Source organism: Athene noctua, chromosome 19, assembly GCF_965140245.1.
Source record: "Athene noctua chromosome 19, bAthNoc1.hap1.1, whole genome shotgun sequence".
In the NCBI taxonomy this organism is placed as follows: Eukaryota; Metazoa; Chordata; class Aves; order Strigiformes; family Strigidae; genus Athene; species Athene noctua.
The window spans coordinates 1,330,050-1,356,306 of NC_134055.1; the positions used below are offsets into that span (position 1 = coordinate 1,330,050).

Genomic DNA, 26,257 nt, shown 5'->3' on the forward strand with positions numbered 1-26,257 from the left:
GGTTGCTTAGCAAGTATCTGTAAATTTAGCAAATACCCGTTTATCTATCCGTCTGTCCGTCTGCCTGTCTGTCTGTCTATCACGCAGGGAAGGGATGACCCTCAAGTCTAATTAATTTCAATGGGATTACACTCTACCTTCCTGTGTTTCTCCTTACAGATTTTCTAGTAGTATTGTTACTTTTCTGTCCTAGGTAAGCTTCATTCTCAATTTTCAGCCCCATTTAACAGCAGCTCTAAGACACTGCAGCTGGGGACTCCACGCTGGTCAGTGTTAGTTGGAAGCCCAGCAAAGCAGCATGTGTGGTATCCCCGGGGCAGTGCCATATACCATCCGTTCCAGACACTCGATGTCTATTTCAAATATGCTTTTTTCAAATTTTTATTTTAGAAAAGCTTGTGTGGGCTTAAGCAGCAGTTGAAATTAAATAGGGCAGCGTAAGCTAATAGCGTGACTCATGGGAAGGAAATAGAGCAGCAGTTGCTAAAAACTGTTTGGTAACAAAGAGTCTTTATATTCATAAATTCATACAGGCTAACATGAGGCTTACAAAAAAAGGTTGTTTAAGAAGCAGAAAACTAAATTCCGGTCTTGAGAGTCTCCCAGTTCTTAAAGACTTCTCTTTCCATCAGGCACGTTCCCCCTGCAGTCCCTCTGGGACACCTGATTACTGGAGAAGGGAGAGAAGGAGAAAAAGGCACTGGTGAATGGGCTGGTCCAGTGGCATTTCTGCATCCTGCACAAGCATCTGTGTTTAAAGTAAGTTAAAATAACACTACAGATACCCCAGCTGTGAATTTGTGCAGATCTTTGCTAAAGCATTGGCTCATACCTGTAGAAGTAAATCCAGTGTTTCTGAGGCCAGCCATTTTGTCATTACGGAACGGAGCAGGAGTGTGGTATGAATGCCATTGTGTCAGCAGAGCTTAGACCTCGGACACTGCAACAAAAGACGTCCTTTATCGATGTGCTGATGTTACTGAATCCAAATCCTGGCTCTGGGACGATGTGATTATAATCTAAAATCAGCTGATCAAGAAATAATTCCACTAAAGTTAATGGAGATTACACAGGGCTTTATATAGTGTCAGGGGGAAAGAAGTATCAGGCCCAGTCTTTTATTGTGCAAGTTGAGACTGGTTTTAATTTCACAGTTCATCTGAGTGATGGGCATTCATCTGTGACTTGTGGGGTAGGTTTGTTTGGGGGTGAGTAGCCTTTGACACAGCTGATCACGAGGCACTAGAAAGCTTTATGAAGACAAGCACTCAAGCAAATATATTATGATTTGACAAAGAATCCTGCCCGATGAAGGAAGGATGAGGCATTACCCGGAAGGAGCATTGCTTACAGTGGAAACACTGTGCAGGTGACACCCTGCAGAATGTGGCGGGGATGGAGGCTGTAAGCAAGCTGGAAGGAGAGTGAATGTGTATTGTCCAGCAAAAAACAGGCAGGAAGAGCTTCCCTGTCCCCAGGTAGACATACCTGTAGCAGGTTAGCTGGCTTTGCTACTGAGTGAGTGAGGTGTGGAAGTGCAACACATTTTGCTTAAAAGACATCGGACAACAATGCTGACAGATTTAAGAGGGATGTCCTTAGATAGACACATAATGCTTGAGAATAGGAACATGCCTTGAGTCAGGGGGTGAATGTACTACACGTGGAGGAATATCCAGTTGCTGGATGCTCTGGCAAGAGAAACGGTCAGAAAAATTCTTTATGTGAGGTCTACCGTATCTTACAATCTGCATTCGGGTCACAGGACCTAGAGCATTGCTGCAGCATCCAGAGAATTCAGCTCTAAATGGGGATGGAGCATAAGATGTCCTTAGGGATACTCACAAACAGCAGGAGAGCAGGGAGCAGCAAAGGCAAAAAGACTGCTGCAAAAAACTGAAACAGATAAGAAGGAACAGGTATGGTTTGGTATTTCCTGATGAAACAGAGTCAGGGCCCCAAACAGAAATTCACAGGCTGGAAAACCAAGACCGCTTTCCTTGGGAGCCGTTTGTGTGAGCAGCTGAAAGGTCCCGAGGCACAGACAGGGTAAGGACAAAGCTAAGGAGCATCCCTGGTCATTCCACGCAGGTGACCGTGTGCTGCGCCTGCTCCTCAAGCGCAGTTGGGGTGCAGAGTGAAGTTCCACGGAGCCAGACCGTGGCCAGCAGGAGCCGAGGCGGGCTGTCACCCAGGCCAGGATTCTCTGCGGCCCGAGGAGCAGGAGCTGCACTCAGCCGGGGCGTCAACTGCCTGCAGCACCCCTCGGCTGGCCGGGCTGGCTGGGCTCGGGGGGGCCTGGGCACGGCTGCCCACGGGGTCCCTCAGCCTGGGGGTTGGCCTGTGGTGCTGACGGGGCTGGAGAAAGAAAAGAACTGGCACTGATGAAGTGATGCCCCCAGAGAGGTGCAATTCCCCAGCGCTCCCCAAACCTGCACGTGGGGTTCTGGGTGTGCAGGGCTGGGGGGTGTCTACATCATCATCGCCCCCCCGCCGGCCGGCATCGCCCGTGGGGGCTGCAGAGGGGTCAGAGAGCAGCGGGGTGAGCAGCTTTGTGGGCCAGAAATGGAGACAATGTTTTCTGTTCCTGGGGCTCGAAAACAGATTCGTGTGGCTGATTGTGGAGCTCAGAAGCCGAGGGAGTTGTGTGGCTTTGGGCTCAGAAACAGAGGCCAAGTCCTGCATTTTTGGGACTTGAGAAGAGGCTCAGCAGACCGGTTTTTGGTCTCAGAAACAGGCACTGAGGTGGCTGGTTTGGGGGCCAAAAGCAGAATCCAGTTTGGCTGGTTCTGCAGGCAGGTGGGAGGCGGAGGGGTGTGTGGGGGGGCCCTGGGAGCTGTGGGGGAAAGCAGGGTTTGGGGGTCGGGAGCCTGGGAGGCCGGCGTGCACCAGGCCAAACTCCACGTCTGAGGTGGTCTGTGGGGGGAAACGAGCTTTTCAGACCCTACGTGCCCTGTTTGAGTTCAGCTCTTCTTTGTACACTGCTTAGAATAGGTATGAGCTGATTAATAATACAAACTAATGAATACTGAGGCAATGGACAACGAGGATGTTTACTCCTAATACTCAGGTTCTGACAGTGATTGATTACGGCCTTGTCAGAAGCCCAGGCTGTTGCAGGTAGCTGGAGCCTGTAAGGAGAGAGCGTCACAGCTTCGGCTGCAGGCAGCTGTGCCCCACTGCTGTAGCACACAGCAGTATGAGGGACAGATAAAAACCAACTAATCACAGCACAGCCAGGAGAAGGAGGTAAAATTTTATGTGATTTATAGTAGCATCCACTATAGGGAGTTAATGGGGAGTTAATTGCACCTTCCCAGTAACAGAGCTGTGAGATCTGCAATATTCTTGATTTGTTATGAAGGAGAAAACCAATATTGAAGTGTTTTGAGTGCCATTAGGAAGTAAAGTACAATCACTTCACCTGGAAGACTGAATCTAATGAAAACACCTTATGGTGAAAGAGCACAAAGGCTCATGCCCGGCCTGCAGCTCTTACCACATCTTCATCTCTCCTGGTCTCATCCCAGTGACGCTCTGGACCTCCAGCTTTCCTTCTGTCACCAAAACCCCCGCCCTTTCTATGAGATCACCGGAAAATATCGGTCAGTACTAAAGTCACAATGTCTATCTGGTCTTCCTCTCCTGTGAAATCTCTCCTCTTTTTGACCCCTGTTGTATCATAAATGAGTAAGGAAACAGAATTTCAGGGAGGGGAAGTGATAACCTTGAATTATCCTTTGAGGCAATGTGATAATCTAGGCTGAGCTGATTAGTCATCCAGAACAATTAAAATACTGCTTTATATTACTGAAGTAACTTAACCTCTGCAAATGACTGCAATATCTGGGAAAGGCATTGCTTGCTAGGGGAAGAAAAAAGATACGCAAAATGATCTCATTCCTCTGTGGTTTTTGGAACATGAACATGTACACTGGGAGTGATTGTGATCAAACAAGCCTCAACCAGGATTACACAAAGAGCTTGTTCATACCTCTAAGGCAAAATGGCAGACTCTAACTTAATCCGTCTCTATCCATTTCCAGTGCATGGCATAAACCTCAGTTTCAGAAAATGTTCTGTTCCATTAAGTTCCTTTGGACTATCCACGCTCTTATGACATCTTGATAACGGACTACTTCTTTGTATCAGATCAGGTATCAGGGATTAAACTCCTGGTGTTGTGCATCCAAATGAGATTGCTACTGGAACAGAAATATTTGCATTTAGAAATTGATTGTGTGAAACAATGTGCTACGATTTTAATTATCCTTTGTTGATTAGACTTTCAGGGATAAAAGTTCCAGTGTGAGTATTTTGTATAGAATCGCTAATTTCTCTAAAGTATATATAATCCATCCATCTGTGATTCCTATTAATCTAGTCAGATCATTTGCGTGCTCTGCTCATATTTAACATATTTGCAGTCAGGGAGGAACTGGGAAGCAGAGAATATGAAAGAAAATCCGTGGCTTAATCTTTCAGAAAAAGTTTCTTCGTATTTTGAAATCTATCCAGCACATGTCAGGTAAATCAGTAAGATACATGCCATGGGAAGGATACAAACCCACCGCTCACGTATCAAACAAAAAGAAATACGGATTGTTTTCCTCTCCTCTAGTTAGTGCAAACTTCGGGGGTTTTAGTGGCCTCTAATGCCCTCTAATGGGCAAATCTGCTGGAGCAACGTCCTCTCGGAGGCTGCAAAAGGGGCTGAAACAAGGAAGTGTCTGAGCGGAGAAAGAGCTGCAGCACCGCCCGCCAGGCTGCGCAGCTTTCCCTGGGAGCCTGCCAGCTCTCGGATTAAAACCCATGTTTAAGGCGTTTGTAGCTCAGAAATATTAAGTCACCTCTTACCAAAAACTTGGCAGATCCTTTCCTTCCTCCCTTCCTTCCTCACTTACTCAAGTTTGTTTGTTTAGCTTCACTTCAGTAGGAGAATATTTTTGATGCTGATCCCAGATTTGGCACATTTCCTCCAAGAATGATACAAGCAAACATGTGCCTCGGAGAGGAATGCCTCTGTAAGCGATGGTAGGGTTCTGGACCACAGCTGATAAATAGAAATTAAAAAGTAGCACTTCGCATATCTGAGCCACTGCTGGGGTGTTTGACAAATGCTGGTGAAAATGAGCAAGTGGGATGGGAGGAATGAAGGGCAGAAATGGATGTTTGAAAGAGACTTCAGTGAGAAGGAGGAAAAAAAGACAGGTTAATAAATAATTTGAGTTGAAAATACAAAGTAGAGAAAAGCAAAAGATAGAAATGTGGCAGGGGAAAATCCATATTCTCTGTCAAGAAGCCAAGAAAAGTGTCACCTCCAAGAGCCTGTTCAGGTATAGTAACAAAGAGGCCCAGATCTCCTCAGTAAATTGTAGGTAATGCCTAGAAATTAAACAAATCTTAAAGGGCAAAACACGTCAGAAAGAAAGGAAATGCTTAAGGGCTTCTAACTTTAAAGGGTATTTTATTGGAAGTTGTGTTGTTAGAGATGCTGTCTAACAACATCGGATCAACACTTTTACTCTGGAGTAAAGGACAAAGCAAGTGAGTTGAGGAGTCTGGATTTTACTACAGGTCGGGCCAGGTTATTTTCTCTACATGCCTTGACTTTCGCATCTGGTTCCCCATCCTCTTACTCGGGCAAAAAGCTGAAGTGCCAGAAGACTTGTAGGGAAGTGATTCAAGTGGCATTTTCTGGCTTGACTAGAAACATCAGTGTCTGGAAATTTCATGAGGGGGACTGTTCTACATAGATAAATTTCCAACTCGTACTTCTAGTGGCTTGGCTCTTCAGGTTTTAGTAGCTGTAAACCGAGGCTGAGAGGGAATAGAGCACATAGCAGGGACTTTCCTCTTACGTGTGACTTCTACCACTAGTGCTGCTTTGACAGTCACAACGGGAGATTTTTAGTGAGGAAAAACCATTGGCATTCACACTAAAGCAGATGCCTTAGGCTGCAATTTCTTATTTCGGTTTACAATAAGCTTAAAGAAATGCATTAAGCTCTTGCTAAAATGTTTTTTAAAAATCTATCAAAATAACCAAGAAGCATGAGATTGTCAAGAGCTGCTAAAGACATGGTACCACGGCTCAGAAGTTAACCTGGAATTAGGGAACTTGGAGCGATTTATCTTCAAATAATATCCAACTAGCAGTTATGAACTGTCATGTGTCTGCCTGTTGGACAAAACCATGTGGGTTTTCATGTATCCAACTGACAGGGTCTAGCACAAAAATTAATAGTAGAGATACTGTGTGTTTTTCTAGGACAGCGGATCACTTCTGGGGTAGTGGGTCTCAGGGCACTTTGTACTGAACGTAGGAAGAAGAGGAAACCATGAAAGTAAGCAGAGAGCATTGGGCAAGAACAATCTTGACCAAATACTGGCTGGAATTTTCCAGAGTTTGGGGGAAGCGCTATGAGAACTTCCAACATCGCTATTCAACCTCTGAAGCTTCCCCCTGTCTAAAATCTGGGAATACCACAGCAAGTCATGTTTGCTTTTAGGGAGTGGATTTGCTTTGGGAAAAACACTGTGAGAAACAGGAAGAAGCACTGTTTGTTTTGTTTAGGATATTCTGAAGGGAAGAACTAGCCTGTCTTTTTCTACCTAAGTCAAGAGTTCCCAAGATGCTTCTCTCTCAGCTGGATCTCCCCCGATTTCTTTCTGGCTTTTTGAGACATGTTTTTCGTAAGCGTATCAGTAAGCTGGAGCCCTTTCCTGCCCCTACATGAATTATTATTGTTTAGATTTTGGCAGAACGTAGAGATCCCCACAAAGATTGTGGCCTTAAGCGCGTGCTATTCCTGCCTGATCGCTACGGGGTACTCAGAGGTCAAATGTATAAACAGTTGAGGAAGGAGATTGGACAAGCCTGTGGAGGACGGGCCGCAGGAGCGGTTCTGCCCCGAGAAGCGCCGTGTGCTGGGAGTGGGACGGGTCTGTCACGGGGGGAGCACTGCGTGGGGACAGCAGCAGCCCGGCTGGGAAAAACGGGTGACTGCTCTGAGACGTGCCCTCGCCCTCCCCTCGGCAAAGCCGGGCAGCTTCCTCCGACGGTGAGGAAGGTGAGGGTGAGGCCTGGAGCGGGGAGCGCTCCCGCAGCCCTGCCCAGCGCCAGTAGGTCTGTGGCCTGAGTCAGGCCTCGCTCCACAGGGATTTAGGCTGGTTTTAGGGCTGACATTTCCATCCGTCAGACCATTTCCAGCTGCTGTCAGAGTCCGAGGCAACCGCTCACCTGTTCGAGGGGGGTGTCGAGGAGAAGGACAAACTCTTACAACCCCTCGGTGCGGTGACGGACCCCGCTGCGCTGCGGGTGCGGGTATCGGCGGAGCCTTTCTCTGTGCTCAGACATACAAATACCATTAGAAAAGGTTCCAGGGACCCGCTTCACCTGCCGTCCAACTCCGTGAAGACTGTGGTAATTAAGCAAATATACACACGTACCATGGAGGTTTGATTTAGATCCGAGTGTATATAACCAATACATCAGAAGTCTTTTCTAGAACATAAGACAACACTTAGTTTTAAAAATCTTTTTGAAACATATTAATGTGGACCATTATACTGCGCTCTAATGCAAAAGAATCAATAGCCTTTACACCACAGCTAGTTTATTGTACACAGCAAATGAATAATACAAAATTCAGTGCACTTAACAGCCCAATATTAGACTTCACAATTTGTATAAATCAGAATGCTTTTTGCATTTCCTGAAAGATAGTACCACGACTTGTACAGACAGAAACCTACTATTGATTCTTCAACCAATTAATTGGGTTTTTCTTAAATATTTTCAGTCAATTTTAATCTTTTTATAAAATATCTGCCTCTTCAGATATTTGCTATGAACCAAGTTCCTGAATTTGTTGCTAGAATGCAGTGGAATTTTTCCTACTGTAAACCTGAATTACAGGAATTTAATTGTTCATTATTTACAGGGAAAGTTACCTCAGAATATATTTCGTACTGCTGTTGCAGGTGATAATGAGTATGTGCTATGGTAACAGCAAGTCTCCAAGTCAAAGCAAGGCCCCTGCTGAGTGGAGGAACACAAAGAAAGTCCATTTTATTCTCCAGTTCTTCACTACGCCTTTGACAAATTTAAATCCTATGTTCAAGGGGTCTTACCTCAGGTTGCATCTTTTTTTATAATGCCAGAATGACTCTAGCACGAAAGGTCATTATTTTGTGCTTCTGTCTACCCATAAGGAAAACAAATTAACATTCTCAAGAATGAAACTGGAAGTGGATGTTTATTTGTCGGGGTATCTGCATATCGTATTCTTCTGAGTCACAAAGAATAAACAGTTGGCCGGGTACTGTGTAACTAGGCTGGGGAAGAATTCTGTGTGCTACGTTACATATTTTTAGTTCCTGCTAGTTCTGCACTGAAGCCTTGAGACCTAACAGAAACCATTAGACTGAAATTAATTTATAAAAAGGATATCCTTTTATTTAAAAGGCAAAATACAGCTATGCACTCCAGCCTGCGTATAATATCAGAACTGCAATCTCTGTCAAGCACAGCGGCTTCGAGAGGGCCACCGCAATTTGAATAAAGCATCTGCCAACTCTTCTGTCCTTCTGCTAAGAGAAGGTGTAAATAATCACCGTGTGACATCCTACCGGAACTTCAGACCAACGCGCGCCCCGGGTCTGGAGAGGCGGAACGCTCCCTTATGATCTGCGGGTCGAGACTCGGTTTGCAGTAGTTTACTGAATCCATAATTTCAAGGGAGACTTTTAAAGCGGCCCGTTATTTCGCAGAGTAGTTTACGCTACTTCCGTACGTTTTAGCCTGGGCTTCTGCCCGTCTCCCTGCCCCTGCGGGGTGAGCAGGCCCCGGTGTACTCACGGTGGGGCCGCCGCAGGTCCCCGTGCAGCCCCGCGAACGGCTCTATGATCTCCGCGAGACGAGCGGCCCCGCCAGGCCCTCCCCTGCTTCGCCCCGCGGCCCCGCCAGCTCCTCCCGCAGCCCCTTCTCGGCGCCGGGGGACGGAACCGGGACCGGCCGCGGGGGCACCCAGCGCACGGCCCGGCCGGGGCCCCGCGCCTGCGCCGCGGCGGGGCGGGGCCGAGGAGGGGCGGGGCCGAGGAGGGGCGGGGCCGCGGCGCAGGCGCGGGCCGGGCGGGGCCGCATCGCGCAGGCGCAGCGCGGGCGCGCCGCTCCCGCCGCCGCCGCGCAGGCGCAGTCGGGCCCCGCCGCCGCGCAGGCGCCGCCCGCCGCCGGCCGTGTCTCGGCGCTCCCCCTGGCGCGGCGGCCGCGGCGCTGCTGCTGCTCGGGCGGGCGGGGGCGGCCTGCGCTCCCGCTTCCGGTGTGGTGTCATGGCGGGCCCTGGGCGCTGATGGCTGCGGGGAGCTGAGGGCCCGGCAGCGCGCCAGGGAGACGGAGCCCCTGCCCTCGGCCGGCGCTTCTCCTGCCGCCCTCCCGCGGGGATCCGCCGCCCCCTGGCCGGGCAGGCGGGGGGACATGGCGGCCCACAAGCCGGTGGAGTGGGTGCAGGCCGTGGTGAACCGCTTCGATGAGCAGGTAGCGGGGGCGGCCCTGGGGAGGGGCGGCTCCGCGGGGGGACGGCCGGCTCCGCGGGGGGACGGCCGGGCCCGGGCCGCTGCCGGCGGTGCGGGGCCGCCGCGGGCCGCTGCGGGCGGGGAGGGCGGCGGGCGGCGGGGGAGGCTGCCCCGCGGCTGCCCGGGGCGGGGGCGGCGGGCGGGAGCGCTGCCTCCTGCCTTCTCCCCGGCCGCCGCCTGCCCGGCCGGGCCCCCCCCTCCCCGGAGCCCCGCTCGGCGGCGGGTCCCCGCTCGGCCCCGGCCGGGGGGGCGGCGGCGGCTCCTCGCTGCGCCCATTGTGCTGGGCAGGGTGGCTGGGTGGGGCCGGCCGCTCCGCTGCCCCTGCCCGCCGACCTGCCCCTTCCCACCTTTTTCTGGGGGGGGTCCCGGTCTGGGGGGCGGAGCGGCCTCCCCCGTGCCGGGCAGTGCGGCGGCGGCGGTACCGGTCAGCTCTGGACTGGGAGTGTCGGGGGGGGCGGGGGGAGATGCCCCGTTCTGCTCCGCTTCTGCTCCCCCACCTCCTCCAAAAGTGTGTGTGCTTTCCGTAGACATTCCTGCGACATTCGCTTCCTCGCTTTACATCATCTTGCTCATCAGAAAGGAGGTGAAGCGTCAAGACTGAGTTTAAGGAGGACGACGTGAAACTGCTCGGGCAATCCCACCTTGTTCCCCCCGGCATAGCGGTGCCTGTCAGGGTGACATTTCATCCACGTCACTGGGAGCACAGTTGTATGGGGTGAAGAGGGTTTTCTAAGCAGTGGTGTTACAGTGATGGATATTTATTTCTCTTTACAAAAGTCAGCGCTAGTAGTTTGTAGAAGCATCTTCTGAATGGAAGGAAGAGGGATTTGTTGGTCTTAGACTTTGTATGTCTCTGATCCACATGCAGGAACTGCTTACTGGGATTAGGTGACATGACTTTCTCAGTGGGGCTGAGCTTAGTGCTTAGACTCTGCATTTTTCCTCCCAGGATGCCTTCCTGACGTGTAAGAGCGAGCTCAGTTTGGGCTGGATGATCGGTTTCTGTGTTGTCTGTCTCATTTTGCTGTGGTGTGAGTACAGCCTTTGTGTCACACAAGACACAGCTCTGTGAGACCCTGTTCAGGGTAACATCTATCAGAAGCACTAAGCTGGTTCTATAGATGGAATGTTGTTCACCTGCCTTGTAATCCTGTGTCCCTCTGCGATGCTTGGCTTTTAGCAACCCACAGATTGTGGCCTAGGTGAATAAAAATAAGCTGTTCCTTTTTACGTTTATATTAAAGCTGCTGTGAAAGAAGTTTATTTTAAAAAGGAAAATATCAAACTTTGTCTTTTGACATTAAAATGATGCAGATTTTTCCAATACATTTTAGGCATATTTGCATAGTTAACTTATTCCCCCCCCCCTTATCTTGAGTCATAGATCATTTTTTCCATAAGCTTAAAAAGCATGGTACTGATTATGCTCCAAATAATGCAAGAAAATGTTTCTTTGTGTACTGGTGTTAAAAGGCCCTAGGCTTTGTCGTTTGCTTTGTTATGTATATTGTGGAATTGGGCTTGCCAACATCTGTTAGGAGTTAAGAACTTCAACTTTTTCAACAGAATTATTTTTATATACATTTCATGGGATAATTGCAGATAGGTGTATGGGAGGAATCCTTCCCTGATAGGAAGAAAGCTCTTCTGATCTTAGAGACACTAAAATATTGGAGCTGCAGGGACAATACACATCAAATACGGTATTGACTGTGGTAGTCATAGTGCGGCCTGCGTGATAGGTGGTATTTACAGAACTTTGGATAGTTTATTGCGTATTTTTGTTTAACCAGTGCATTTAAAAAAAAAAAAAAGTATCATCAAGTGAATGAAGCAGTGAAGCAAGGATGAGACGTTAATCTCTACTTTTTTTGTGAGAAGTTTTATCTCGTTTATTAATTTCAACTCGGGGTTCTTAATTTTGTCAGTTTGCTTTTAATGCATCACTTCCTCCGCCTTGCCTATCTGACAGTGATCTTCGCAGGGGAAAGGTGACTGTTCTTAACAGAATACCCAAATGCCAGGTTATTGTGACGCCGTCGCCACTCCTCAGTGCGTTGTCCGTCCGTTCTGATATTCGTGTGCTGCTTGTACCTCCTTCCCTTGTGTCCGTGTTGGGTATCACGTGCCTGTCTGCTTGTTACCTTTCAGGATGCTCGTTTGAGCATTAAGTTCGTACTCCATGAGCGTGTACGGAGTATACTTACATTATTTTAGTGGCGATAATGCATTTTTGAGTTTTTGCTCTGTGTCTGCAGTTCTAAACGCAGGACCTCTTGATTCAGCACTGAGGGAGCTGCTCCTTACTGTATCATCGGTGTGTTTGGCTAAGGAGGGGCAGCCTGGGTTTGTTGTGGGTTGTTTAGTTGTTATTAGTTTTCTGTGCGGGAGAAGACAACATTTGTCAAGGTTTCTTCCTTTACAGAGGAGGAAAACATAACCATCTTTTACCCAAATTTATAGATGTAGACAGGCTTTTCATTCATTTAAGTGCTTGAATTCATTTTCAGACAGATGAAACAACAAATGGAGAGAATGCTAATCTGTATTGAAAACAAGAAAAATCAGCGCAAACCAGTCTGTTCTCGTCTACACTTGTTTATTGTTATAAATGCTGCTTTAACCAAAATCTGCTTTTGTACGTACCATTCTGTGCGCCTGAAATGACTGGCAAGCGTGGTTTTATGAATTAACCAATGACTGGCTCGCTGAATAAATTTTTCAAATATTCTGCCAGTCTTGCCCAGCTGCGCTCACTTCTGAGACCACAACTGCTGCAGCACTCTCCTCCGGGCTCCCCGAGGGTTTCAGCTGGTGCAGAAGGAACCCGTTGGTGGTACCTGTGAGGGTAGATCACAGTTCCTACCTAGCACCTGTGAAATCTCTTGACTGGATTTGTATGTAGTACTAGTTACTATATTTTTCAAAACTTTCAGCGATCACACTAGAATTAGTCTGCAGCAGCACAAAGAGGCTAGGCTGTGTTTTAGTCAAACTCCCTGTGATTTCAGACATAATCAGGTCTTTGTAAAATAAAATTATATCTTTTTTCCTATGGAAATATTCACTTACAATTTTATGCCCTGTATTTTTATAGTATTTTTAAATGTGTTGCAAGCTGAAATCATGGGAAGGGTGATACAGGAGTGAAATAGTTCTAATAGCCAGAGAGGCCTCGCTGCCTAAACCATTTAAATGTAGACTTTTAAAACTATCAGATAAAAAAAGGTATTAATCCTGTATAAACTTGTGGTGACTTGGTGATTACGATATGCTTTGAGGAAAGAAGCCCTTTATTCTGTGGATTATGTTTTAGGCTCCCCAGTTTGTGAGCTATGATTGCTTTCAGTTAAGGAAGATTTAGTAAAAACTGAAAGGCAGTAGGAATATTCAATTCTTAATTTCATTAAAAGGCGATAAATTAAAGCAAACATTCCCTTTTCCTGTTGATTCTCTCTGCAGCATTTGAAATCTGTATCCAGAGACCTGAAAGGCACTGGCTGCCAGTACCAGCTCGGTGTGTCCCATTGCTCTTTTGCATCTTGGCTTGTTAAGAAATCCCTCGTAGCAATAAGATGCATTTTGAAGTATTTCTGTGAGTCGTGCCGCTGGCTCCCCAGGTGAGAAGGGATCTGCTGCGGTAAGGTAGGGCTGCTCTGTGCAGAAGATGGAACTTTTTTCCACAACTGTTCTGGTCTGAAATGGATTTCCACAGGAGCGAACAACAGAGACAAACTATGACACTGCTCTTGAGCACAAAGCGTGCTATTTCATCTTTCTCTAACATAAACCTGAGGCAGCTTTGATCTTATTTTTCTAAACGAGTGTGTGTAGTGTGTTTCAAAGGCAGTGCTATACTGGACACAGATAAGGGAATGGCCCACGTGCAACAAGATGTTACCCGAGTCCGTTAATGAGCTGCTGAAAAGCATCCAGAGGATTTGATGATTCTTCCTTATTCAGCACAGCAGTTTCTGTTAACGCTGTGGGTAAATACACCTTTGTTCACAGCACAAACTTTTAGTTAACCTTTTGAAAATAGTATTTTTTTTAGAGCAACCTATATAAAATATTTTTAGAGTTCCCTGTTCTTCTGAAGGCTCAGTTGTGAGGTTCTTTGCTAAATAACACCCCTTTAGGAGGTGTTGCTGTGCACGTTTGTAGTTGGGAGGAAGATGCCTGTTGGTTTTGAAAGAGGTTTGTACCTGGTTCTGGCAGCACTGATGCTGAGGAAGGAGTGGTGCTGTGTATGTTTTCTGCCTCTCACCAGTACATCTGTGTGTTACAGGCTACTGAAGAAGTTCCAAGAGATTATTTGAAAGGGAAAAAGCTGGGTAGGTTTCTATGCTGTTAAGGATAGCACTAGGGATTTTTTTCCTGGATGTTACATTTGTTACTTTCTCCTGAATCTGAACCAAAGGCACGAGGCTCAGATGCACTCAGAGCTCTCAGGCTGCTTAGTGAACACGGGGAGCCCGTTATAGACAAGAGGAGAGTTTCCCCTGGGCTGGTCTCCCACCTTCCCCTCTCCGACGGCGCTGCACACCTCGGCGAGGGCTCTGCCGTGCCGCCACCGTGGAGCTGAGTCTTGCAGGTGCTGAGCTGGGGAGTGCCCGTGCCTGGCTGGCTCACAGCGGCTGGCTGTAGTAAGGGGTTTGTCAGGACAGTGACTGCAGCAGCTCTCATCCTGAGTCCTGTGGCAGACTGGGTCTATCTGTCAGGTTTTGAATTCTTAGTGTTCTGCAAAGTTGTGTCTTGCACAAAGAAGTTGAAATAGTGACTTTGTTTGAAGTGATAAAGCACTTGCACTTGCTCCGTAGCCTCTGAAAATAAGAACATTAAATATGGTCTTTTACTAATGGTAGAGAAGATTAAACTTTGTGTAAGTTAATTACAGGTGATAAAGAAAAGAATCCATCGCTTAACGTTAGCCTTTCACCACAGACAGGGATGTCTTACAGACCTTCAAGCCTGTTAGGGGTAGTTTCAAATCGATGTCCGTGTACATTGAGCAGAAGGTTGTACCTAATTGCCTCTGACTAGAGGATACCTGAAACAGGTGCTCATCTCTTCTACAGACGTGTAAAACACCCATTTTTCTTAATTACTAACATCTATGATCAGAGAAGGGTTCCTTAACTGACCATTTCTGGATAAAAGCACGTCAGTCTCTAAACTGAGGCCACTTCCAGAGACAGGACAGCCTTGCATGCTAGCAGCTAGCACAGTGCTTTCCACTTCTTAAACAGCTTTGCAGTTCTGTGGTGGCACTTACTTCAAAGCCAGTTTTTATAATTCAACTGTAAAGATTTTTTTTTTTTTTCTTTTTTTTCTCTGGAATAAGCAAGTATTTGCCTTTTTTAAAAAAAGAAAATCTGCAAAGTTATTGTCTCTTAAGTCTGAAGGGATTGAAATGCTTTTATCTGGAGGAAGAGATAGGCAGGAGTGATGAGGCATAGGAAAACCTTTGCCTTTTCGCTCTTCAGAGAGATTGCAGACCTGGATGTCGCTGCAGACAGAAGACTGACCAGAGAACTTGTGCCTGCCAGACACCGTTGTAAAATGGTTAATAACATGTGTCATGTTAATGCTTAGGGGCGGTGATTTTTCAGATGCCAAACTGGTGTGTTGAAAAAGCATTTGAAGTGCTGTTTTAATATAATTTACTAAGATGCTAGCAGCTGACCGTGTGCATCTGTGAGTTGGCCTCGTCATTTTTTGGTAAATGATACTATTTTTTCATAATAATACTTGTGATTAGCGATTTAACTTACCTTTTTCACTAAGATGGAAGAATTAAGTTTTACTTTGGCAAGTTGAGAGAGGTATTTGCACCTTTGGATAATACTGATGTTTTTTAAAAAAATCTTAATAGCTGGATTAGTTTTAACGATCCTGTCTTCCTGAGGGTGTGTGGTTCGGAGCTCTGTTTCTAAGGTTTATCTGTTATTGCATGCCTTTCGGAAATGTAAAGAAAATAATAATCTTGTATGATCTGGGTTGCTTTTTTTCCCCCTAATAGTGCTGTGTTATCTCTGCATTAGTAACCCGTGTGAGAATGGTTCAGCACTGTCAGGGGTGGATTCGGGAGAACTTAGACTCAAGTCAGAAACGGATTTTGAGAGACAGAGTTTGACTATAAACTGTCTGTGTGACCAAAAGACGTGTTCTAACAACTAGGGAGCTTGCGTGGCAGGTGTAAGCTGGTAGATACTTTGATGTTTCATCTTGATTTGCCTCTCTAGTTGTTTCAGCGATACCTGGTACACGAGATGACTTGTGTCCTGCGCTCGGGGTGTGCTGGGTTGTGTGCTGGGTTAGTGCAACTGCAGGCTCGGCCACCTAATGGCTTCTCCCTGTCTTTTGCAGCAATGTTCTTTTTTAATCGATCTTAAAAGATTTAAAATTTGATAGTTGGAAAAATTCCAGATTTCATCTACCTACTTTGTCTGCTACATAAAATAAGGCAAATTATAGGCCGAAATGCTGTTGCTTCCTGCCCTCGGTAGCTCATTTGACACCTTAATGAGACATAGTCAGACTGGATTAGAGAGAGGGTGTGTGGCAGCGTGCCTCGGGGTGGGGGGTGCGTGCACCGGTGGAGTTACAAGGCTGTTGACTATTGTTCCCATTCCAGCAGTCAAAACAGCTGAATTGGAGTCGCAGACTATCCCTTTGCTAGACTGAGATGAGTTCAAAATGGTGCACGTGTTCCTAGTTTGAAGCTCCAATTATACTTAAGCTTTGCTTTAATTTCTGTCCCTAGTTCAAATAAAAGCTATACAGGAATCCATTTGTGTCTTTCTTATTTTCTAAAATAAAATCAAAGGCAATGAAAGTAAAATTTCAACTTTTTTTTTTTCTTTTTTTCTTTCTTCTTTTTCTCTTGTAACGTTCAGATTGATGGGTATTTGTATCGAAGTTTCTTTTTGGTCCTGGCACTGCATTCCGGTGGGGGACATACAGGGCTCCAGTGTGTCAGGGTGCGCAAAGGAAATAGCTGAGAAATAATAAAATCCCAAAACAACAGTGCTGATATTTCCTTTTTATATAGTTTCCTATTTTAAATGGTAGTATAAAAAGCCATTTTACTTCTGGGTGACCTTGTTGCAGCGGCTGTTGTGGCAGGAAGCTCCAAAAGCCTGTAATACGATGTTTCTATAGCATGGAAGCATACAGAACTAGATCTGTGACACAGTTTCTTTGAGAGGCACTTCTGAAGTGTTTTATCACTCTGGTATTGAGCTTTTCTGCTGTTGTCAGCACGGAGACTTGAAAATTCAAATAAAAAGTACTAGTAATGGTGAAATTTTTAATTAAATGTATCTATCTTCCACTAAATGTATTGTAAAAATAACATCCAACAATGAAAACAAAGCTTGAGTCATAAACGCTGTTTGTTCTGCTTTTTCCAGTTTTAAAATGAACACGTTGGAATGCATGGCGCTCGCTGAAAGCATGACAATCTGAACACTTGCAAGAGAGTGACAAAATGAGGTGGAAATTACCTTGGTTGCCCTATGGAGCTTGTTGCTGTAGGAGGTTGTGCAGTGAGAACACCCGGCCCTGGGGAGGGGTGTCCCTGGGGCGGTTCCAGGGTGCAAGGCTCGGTGCTGGAGATCCCGAAGGCGCTGTCCGAGGCGAGCGAGCCTTCCTCTGCGCCCTTCTCCTGCTCCGGGGTCTCTGCTGTGGTCTAGCGTGGCACTGCGGTCATTTTAAGAGTCAGCCATTCTCTTGGGAAAAAAACAGCTGATTTCCTTCAGGATCCTAGTTGGTGGTACCAAGAGAACCGATACTACAACCCAACCCAACCCAGGGTTTATATGGAGAGGAAATTACCCTTGGGCATAAAAACTCGATATTAGAGAGATCCATTCCCCTACAAACGGAAGGTGTCTATTTAATGACGCAGTCAAAACTTGAAAAAAAAAATGTTCCAAGTTTGGGGTTCTTTAATATAATTCATCTAGGATTTTAAGTTTGGACCTGTAAACTTTTCTCAGCGAAGACAGTGGTGTTCAGTGGCTGGGAGAGGTGTTCGTGGCTGCTGACAGCAGTTCAGCTGGGTGACAGCACGGACAGTACCCTCACCAAGTCTGCGGAGTTCCCCAGCCTGGAAGGTGACTCCGTAAGCATTTAGCAGCTGTAAAACTGACTGTAATTTCTTGGAATCCTTCTTTGAACCTCTCTTAAATTATCTTTTTTTTTGGTTTTGTTTTAAAGATACCCTTCCTAATGCAAAAATAGTATATCGTGGCATTTACTTTGAGCTTTCAGTGTCTTTCAGAATAAACTTACATTGAGAATTCTAGTCTAAATTAGTTAAAACTTGTTATAGCAAAGTTTCTATAGATGGTGAATTCCTAGGTCACGATTCAGAATAGAAATGGCACACGTGAATTATAAAAAGAGGTGGTAATACTGATTCCTTTTCCATTCCCACATTTATTTCCTTTTTGAAAATATAAATCCTCAGTACAATTAATTTCTCCGAGGAATCGCTTCTCACATTTTCGCGTGGTGGTTTGTAAGGGGCCGACTCCAGCAAGGAGCGTGCAGGGGAAGTGACTCGTTTGTGACCCTTGAAGAATTTGGGTACAGCATGAAACAAAGTGCCTAGTGTTCACGCACCAGGAGAAACATCTCGGGTTTGGGCAGGCGTTCCGAGTCTTATCTTGCTGGAAAAGATGCGTCTCAGGGGTAGTTTTTCCCCCTGGGGTGGGCAAGGGCAGGTGAGGTGGGGCTCACAGTTGCGTTTGGCTCATGAGTGCCCAAAGCGTCTTTGAGGCCGAGACCTGCTGGCGGCGGGGGTGCTGGTGTGGGGACCACGCTGCTGCCACCTTCCAGCGCGCCCGCTCTGTGAGCTACTGGGATTTTACCTCCTGGCAGGTTTCAGGACACAGGTTTTTTTCTTTGAAGTATTAGCCTTGTGAAGATTTTTGGTATTTAACAAGCCAATTTTTGGAATAAATGTTTCTTAGAATTCTATCTTACATTTTTCTGCTCTTTTGATTGCTTTGACATTTGGTTTGTAGAAAATTTATCACAAAACAGAGATTTAGTTTCAATTCAGAAAAAGGAATAGGTGAACTTTGTTGGTTTGTTTTATGGATAACTAATAGAAAGATGAATGTAGAGAAAATGAAATAATCAATGTGTTTGTCTCTTGGAGAATGTTTTTCAAGGTTGTTTCTGGTATCTCAAAAAATGTTAACCCATCTTTAAAGATGTAAATTCCATTGTAAAAAAGCTTACAATACTTATCTCTCTTTGTAGCTTCCAATAAAGGCCAGCCAGCAGAACACCCACACCAAAGTCAGTACGGAGCACAACAAGGAATGTCTCATAAACATTTCCAAATACAAGTTTTCCCTGGTCATCAGTGGTCTCACTAATATCTTAAAAAATGTTAATAACATGGTAAGTTTTCTCATTTTGGGTTGTTGGGTGATCTTTTTCAAAATGGTTGTTACTTATTCGTATTACACAATCTTCAGAGAGTCACACAAAATTTAGTCAGATTGTTGCTCGCCTTTTACACTTCATTGTTTTCTTTTCATCCTCATGTGCTGAAGTTCACCAGCAGCACTGGGCTGTGTTTCGTGTGAAGGCGATGGGATAGTTGTGGCAGAGAGATCTGAAGGAAGGTGGTGGCTAAGGGGGAGACGCGTGGCCAGCCCGGGGTGGGTACCTGGGGGTCCCTGCTGGCTCCAGCCCTGTTCAGGTGCAGGAGCACGTGCTGCTGCCGGGGGCTGGGGGGATGTTGGCCGTGCAGGGAAAGGTGCTCAGTTCTCTGGGGAGCAGTGCTAGCTATGTCTGTAGGGCAGGAGCCCCGCAGGGCAAAGGGGCTGTGCAGGAGGAGCAGCACCAGGAGGTCCTTCCCCCCCTCATCTGTTCTGCCAGGAATTGTTTTGGGAAAGGAAAAAGAGAAAAAGAAGGGAAAAGGATTTAAAACCTAGTGCAATTTGAATTTTCCAGGCTGTTTAGATGTTTTAGCATTTGTGCGTGTATATATATAAAATATGTATATGTATTTTAACAACCAGATGAATTTCAGTCAGAACCTTGGAAGAAAAATCTTTGAAAACAGTCTAAGACTGGCACTGTAGACTCATAGCTCCAAAGGGATGCCTTGCTAGTCAGTAAGAAAAATGAATGAAGAACGTGTGGGAGTGATCCACATCTCTCCGTTTATTGTTTGATATGGATCACAGCTTCTGATTAAACCACTTAATGTCGATACTTAAGGGCAGTAGACTGGTGTGAAGGGATGAGATTCAAGGTGATTTTTCTGCAAGTTCTCAAAGAGAAATCTTTAGAGCCAGTTGCCTTAGTAGATGGTTTCCTTCTGCATACTGGTTTTCTCTTCTGCCTACAAGGGAACCATAAAATGATTCCTGAAATCCATCAAAATATTTGACTCATCAACGTCACTAAAACTGTAATTTAAAATAGATCTCAGTGGAACCAAAGAGAAGAGAAACCTAGAAAAGAAAAAAAATGAATGTGGATGTTCATAGTATTGACTCCAGAAACATAACTGTTGCCATGAAGTTGGGTAAATGGAAGGTGTAGGAATCCTCTATGAGGTAAAAGATGCAGTTTGAATTCATTTTTTTATGGAAGGTCTGGTTTTGCATTTGTCATGAGAAAAGTTTAATTCATTGAGTTTTGAAGCTGTGTGACTTGTTTGTGGAGATTCCACATGATCACAGGTAACAGAGCTGGCCAAACTCTAGCAGCACTTCTTTTTTTTATGGTTATAGTAAGATAGCTTGCAGTGAGGCCCTTTGGGTATCAGTTGTATAGAGATGTATATCTGCTAAAACACTACAAAGGATTGATAAAATCAGAACATCAGTTGCCCTACTGCCAGGGATGTTGGGCTGCTTAAAGCTACCTGTAATTCCTTTTGAGAGAGAATTTATTCTAGTTAAACTCCATAGTCATGAAGGAATGTGTTCATGTGCAAGACAATTGTCTGATAAATGAGAAAACTAAACATTTAAAATCAGTTTTGGTACATGATACATCGATTTTGAGAGGAAAGACCTAGCTAAAAATGTCAGTGTTTGGACCGAGCTGCTGTGTGAATCAGCAATATTTCTGAAGGATTTGTATAGCTGAAACAAAACAGACCAATCGACTGTCATAATCATCTTAGTTTAGAAAAAAGTCTTGAGGGTTTGCACTCTGCTGGAACAGACCTAGCTGAGCTAACCTCTCCCGTGGTTTAAAATACAACTTCCTCTGGGTGACTTCTACATCTGTTCCGTGTGTAGGCAGGAGTACCAACATATTTTTGGCTAAATATTTCCTGCTTTATTTTGCTGTCTTAATATTGCTGGAGCTAGTCGCTGTTGTTGGCAGTAAAACTGGGTGCTAGCATAAACACCTGGAGGAATTGTGCCTTCATCCTCTGTCCGAAGTGTGGCATCTTCTCCGAGGGTCTCGTGTGTTTCTCCCTGTGGTCTGTGCTGAATTCTGCAACACTCTGATAAGCTCGGCGCTAGGGGTTTGTGGTAACATCGTTTCTATTAAGATATTGGCCGTGCAATACGCAGTTGAAAAAGCGTCAGCAGTAATTGATACCAAAATAGCTTCTGAAAAGGTGTAACCTTCATTTCTGAAGAACTGATAGACCTGGTGAAGGTGGGGGGCTGCAGCATACCTCCAGTCCTGCTTTGGGGTAACTGTTCCTTATTAGATTTGGTATTGCAGACTGGACAGAGAGATTTCTTCAGCGATAAGGTTTTAAATCCTATTTTAATCTAATTTTTGCCAGCTTTATTTCTAAACTTAAAACCAGAGCAGTAAAGGAGCCATAACTTATTGTGCCATTTTGTTACGTTAACGTGTTACAAGTTAAATTTCTGTGTCTCAGATGAATCCATGTTCTTTCTACTTCTAGAGAATATTTGGAGAAACTGCTGAAAAGAATTTATATCTATCTCAACTGATTATCTTGGATACACTGGAAAAATGTCTGGCAGGGGTGAGTAGGCTTGCATAAGCAATTGCTAAGTGGCATCAAATGAGTTAGTACAAGTCAAATGCTGGTGTATCTATTATTGCGGGTACTAAAGTTAAAACTCATCTGCTTTAGAGCAAAGTAGGCGTAGTGCCATTTAAAAAATACTAAAACTTCCTATAAATACAAGTAGCTGATATAATTGATAAATTAAGGATTTGTGGGGTGCTTTTTTCTTGCTAAAATCAGCGATCTTTTTTTCAGCTAAATAAAGTAAACTTCTGAATTTGTTCTTCCCACTACTCAACTAATTTGTGGAGTTATAAATAATGATTTTCTTTTAATAAGTTGTTAAAAAGAATTGCAGACAACTGGACAGCTCTGCTCAGAGGCATGTGTGAACTGGAGTGAGGGAAGGCACAAACTGAAATGAAGAATTAGGTTGGTTATGAAGCTTCGCTAAGGTTTTGTAGGCTTTGAATGCTTGTGGCGTATTTTGCTCATTACTTTTTCAATAGATGCATTAAAACATTTTCCTCTCATGATTTAAACAGAAAGAGTAATGGGATGGTAAATCATGTTAAAAGTCGCGAATAATTCAGTATGAGTATTTCAGTTTTATGCTGCTAAGTTTTCTGCATACAGTGTTGATTTTTCTTTGAATTTCTTAAAACTTTCATTTGTTGAAGTATTTTTTCATGTACATGTATACACAGCAGAAACTTTGCTATCGCTGTTGTAAAGATTACTTTTGCAGGTGTTTCCTAGATTGCATTAGTTAACTGTGTCCCGACTTCCACTGGGAGTCCAGTCCTGAGGTTTCCAGTCAGAGCTGTGCTGCGAGGCCCTTTGCTGTTACCTTTGGGATGTAAACAGTTGTACAGCTTACTGTGCTGAACCGGGTAATTGCAAAGCCAAACTTCACTGGGAGCAAAGCTTGCAATGGTCTATTCCTTTAACAGGAAGGGAATTTTCTTTTTTAAAAGCTGTATTCCTGGATGAATTTCATGAAATCATCTAAGCTCTTTGCTGTTTCCCTGCAGCAGTTTTTGAAGGCTGATTCTTTATAAGGTAGTGACCTTATTATGGTTAGATCTGTCAAGCAGCATATCTTATATTACAGTATTAAATCAGTCTGAATAATTGTGGATTCTTCTAAATTCACAAAAGATCCAGGTAAATACATTTTCCAGAATAACTTTCAGCTTTTACAGCTGAGGCGAATACCTCTTTTTGGCACTTTTTGTGTCTTTGTTGCAGTGAGTCAGAAAAACTGTTTTAACTTCAGAAATCAATTATTTAAAAATATTTCTTACATGCCTATTGTTTGAAACGTTAGTGTTTTTTTCCTGATAGATGATGATACTTGAACAGCATAAAACTGCACTGAATGCTTCTTGCTTTGTCAATTCAAATGAGACCAAGTTGAGCCAGTATATGTTTAATAAGACTGAGCCAAAGTTCTATACAAAGAGCGTTGTGTTCTGTGATATCTTCAGATTTCTTGCTCGCTGTTCTTGCTCAATGTTTCATCAAGTTCTCATGGCAACAGGACTCGGGTCAACTAAGTGGGAGTCTCTGAAACTTCCCAATTCCCTATGGTAAATTCATTGGTAGAATTTTAGAAAGCTTTAATGCTGACCCTTCTGTTAAAACTTGCTCTTAGTAGAGCAAAGTTTCACTTTGAATTCTTCTGTAAATAGTTTCCTTATGCCTCATGCTGTGCAAAATGGCAAAAATTAAATTTTTCTCTTGAAGGAAAGTTAAGCCATTTTTGAGTCATGTAGAGCAATCCCAGGCAAGAGCAAGGGAGAAGCACCTTTCTTTCTGGTTCATTTTTTTTAATATAAAATATTTGCTGTCAAAATACAGCGGTTAGAATACTGCCCAAAAGAAAAGTAAGGATGGGTCTCTGGCCTTTGAGCTTCCGTTCAGAGCCGAGACAGCTAATGCTCAACTGCTCATACTTTAGACAGATCAACAGGGTGCATTCCTCGAAACGGAAATGTGTTTTACTTCAAAAAATAGTTTGATATTTTGCTTGATACTTGATGACGTTGATCAGCTTGGTGTCCTACGTATTCTGGAGACTTAACTGAAAATGTAAGATGGTTTGAATGATACGGGTTATCGTCCACATGGAAAGAACCCTCTCTGTAGACATCTGACACTGTGGTAGCCTGCAGGTGGGATTAGAAGTTTAGGTTCAGGTCCTGTGCCTACTAGTGGCAGATGCTCCATTTTTTTGCCTGCAAAGCTACAAAAACCAGAATTTCATGAAATACTGAATGTTTCTTTTTAGCAACCAAAGGATACCATGCGACTAGATGAGACCATGCTGGTGAAACAGTTGCTGCCAGAAATCTGCCACTTCATCCACACTTACCGTGAAGGGAACCAGCATGCAGCTGAACTACGTAATTCTGCCTCTGGGGTTCTATTTTCTCTTAGCTGCAATAACTTTAATGCTGTGTTCAGCCGCATTTCCACCAGGTAGGTGTTTTTCAGTAGCCTCGCAGTGTATTAGAAGATCTGCTGCATGCTGGTGTCTAAAACATCTGTCATGAATTGTAGTCTTTCTAATTCCAGAAAAGTTAACTGTTTAAATGATATTTAACAAGATCGTATTTAACAAGATCGTTCTTAAGTGAAACTCCCTCTACCTTTCAAAATTTGACTTGAGTTTCAGGTTACAAAATGAACCTGTTTCATATCCATTCCAGGTTACTGCCAGCATATTTTCTGTGAGCTGCATTTATTGCTTTTTTTAATCTGCTTTCATAAGTACGAGTAAAATGCTGAGTAGAGTGAAAATAATGATAGCACAGCTGAATAAGTTGAGTAAGTTCTTGTGGGTGCAAGGTGTTGCAAAAAAAATAAAAAAGGATGCTGAAGATAATGGGTGTATCCGTTTACTTAAGGATTTATAATGCAGAATTTCTGATTGCCTACAGCTCTGTTGGAGCTCCAGCGCTATTTTCTTTCCTCATTTTTCCTGCTTGAAGGCTTTTATGTTAAATCTGTCTTATGCCTGAAGGGGACAAAACAGCTGGACTGTTTGTTAGTTGTTGGAAAAGCCCCATTTGTCTTCTGACTGACTTGAGTTTCACAGCACATTTACTGTAAAAATAGCTGTCTTTTGTGCTGTTCTAAGTGAGAAGAGAGACAGGCCCAAAGTTTCCATCTATTCTTTGCTCTTTTTACCCTGTTCCAGATCCTTCTGATGCTTCAGCATTTGCCAGTTCCCTCGAGTTGTGTATTAAGCTTTTTAATACTGAAATACTTTGATGTTTTTTGAAAGTTGCTTGAAGTAGCTTAGCTCTTATCACACTTCGTTACAGCTAACATCATCCTTAATTTATCAGAAGTGGAGCTTGGGCAGCCTTAGGTGGTCACAGCAAAGAGTATGCCAATTTAATTGAAACAAAGATTTATATATTCCTTATAATGTCAAAACAGTTCCATTCCAACATTTTGGAAATCAATCTAAAATAATAAATCGAAAATGTAAGTATTTAAAAAACTTCTACAGAGCCTTCTGTTTCAAGAACATAGACTTGGCAGCTAGCATGGAGGATGTGGTTTTACTCAATAGGTTGATTATGTTTTGTTGCTTATGGAAATGGAAACAATTTCTTCTGCTCCTTTTATAGGAAGTATTTTTCAGTTGAAGTTTTTTGACAGTCCTTGAACATAGTCCATAGATCTGTACTTACTCACATGTCTGTAGCATGGTTTGGTCCTCAAGCTCCAAAGCCCTTCTCACCATCCAGTTGAGCTGGAACGTAGTGCTTTCTCCCTAACCTGTTTTTCACTTCAGGATGGCTTGTACATAAATAGTTAAATATTTGACCAATTGTTGCTGATCCCCACAGGGGTCAGCCTGCCGACGGTTAGCATTGCTGATCTTTTGACCTGTGCTTCCTGTTTAGGCATATTTCTAGGCCTTGTACTGCAGCTGGGGGATTTTTGGCATGAAAAGCACAGCAGTGGGGACCTTCCCATTCCCAGCGAGGGCTGTTAAGTTTCCCTGGCGTTGAAGAAATGAAGAACTGCTTTTGTGTGTAGTACTAGAAATCACATTCCATCTCTCAAACGCAGCTGTAACTTTGGAACAAGCCATGGCAATCTACAGTTTGTGATAACATGTGATTTAGTTATTAGTGGCTTAGTATCTGATGAGATGTTTAGTAAATCATCTAATACAGAAGTGTGAAAAGATGCCGTTGTGTTTAAACTGGTTTGATTAAACTTCGTCCTGTTTGTTTAGGCCAGACAACCGTGGACCTTCTTTAGCTCACAAAGAGCGGTTGTAGCTCCCTTCAGCCATGTTAAGTCCCTGCTTTACTCTTGAGAAATTAGCTGGGGCAAGACTTGTTGTTAAGGAACAGTAGTCTAAAAGTGTCATGATTCCATGAATTTAGTATTTAGCTGAAAAGATGAAAAGATTACTGCTACAGTATGATATATAACAGAAGGATTTAGGCAAATCTGGGGCATAAACAGACTATCACCAGATGGTATTGGCATCTCGTAAGACTCATCACTGGTATTTCTGGATCCATTTTCGGTATGAGGATGGAATAAGACTATAATATTAACTTCTAATCATGCAAGATCCATCTTTCATTTCTAAACCTGGCAAAGTTTATCTGAGGAGATGGTGTTATATGAGGAGATTATGTGATCGTCCCCTACTATTCAAATGTC

The 26,257-nt window shown here is 44.3% G+C and overlaps 1 protein-coding gene and 1 long non-coding RNA gene across 10 annotated transcripts in view; one reads left to right on the forward strand and one right to left on the reverse strand.

The window, feature by feature from the left end:
* Window positions 1-426: 426 nt before the first annotated feature.
* LOC141968233 (uncharacterized) lies at window positions 427-9,045 on the reverse strand. Its single transcript, XR_012634824.1, has 4 exons — window positions 8,864-9,045; window positions 7,244-7,421; window positions 833-940; window positions 427-670 (listed from the first exon to the last, which is right to left on the reverse strand). It is a non-coding gene; the product is annotated as an uncharacterized LOC141968233 (long non-coding RNA).
* Window positions 9,046-9,317: 272 nt separating this feature from the next.
* Window positions 9,318-26,257, forward strand: part of NF1 (neurofibromin 1) — a 98,116-nt gene continuing 81,176 nt past the window's right edge. For all 9 annotated transcript variants that reach the window (XM_074922898.1, XM_074922902.1, XM_074922899.1 and 6 more), the window contains exons 1-4: window positions 9,318-9,538; window positions 18,853-18,996; window positions 21,488-21,571; window positions 23,850-24,040. In XM_074922898.1, coding sequence (XP_074778999.1) covers window positions 9,479-9,538; window positions 18,853-18,996; window positions 21,488-21,571; window positions 23,850-24,040 — 479 coding nt within the window. In that variant the 5' untranslated portion in view covers window positions 9,318-9,478. The remainder of the gene's footprint in view (window positions 9,539-18,852; window positions 18,997-21,487; window positions 21,572-23,849; window positions 24,041-26,257) is intronic.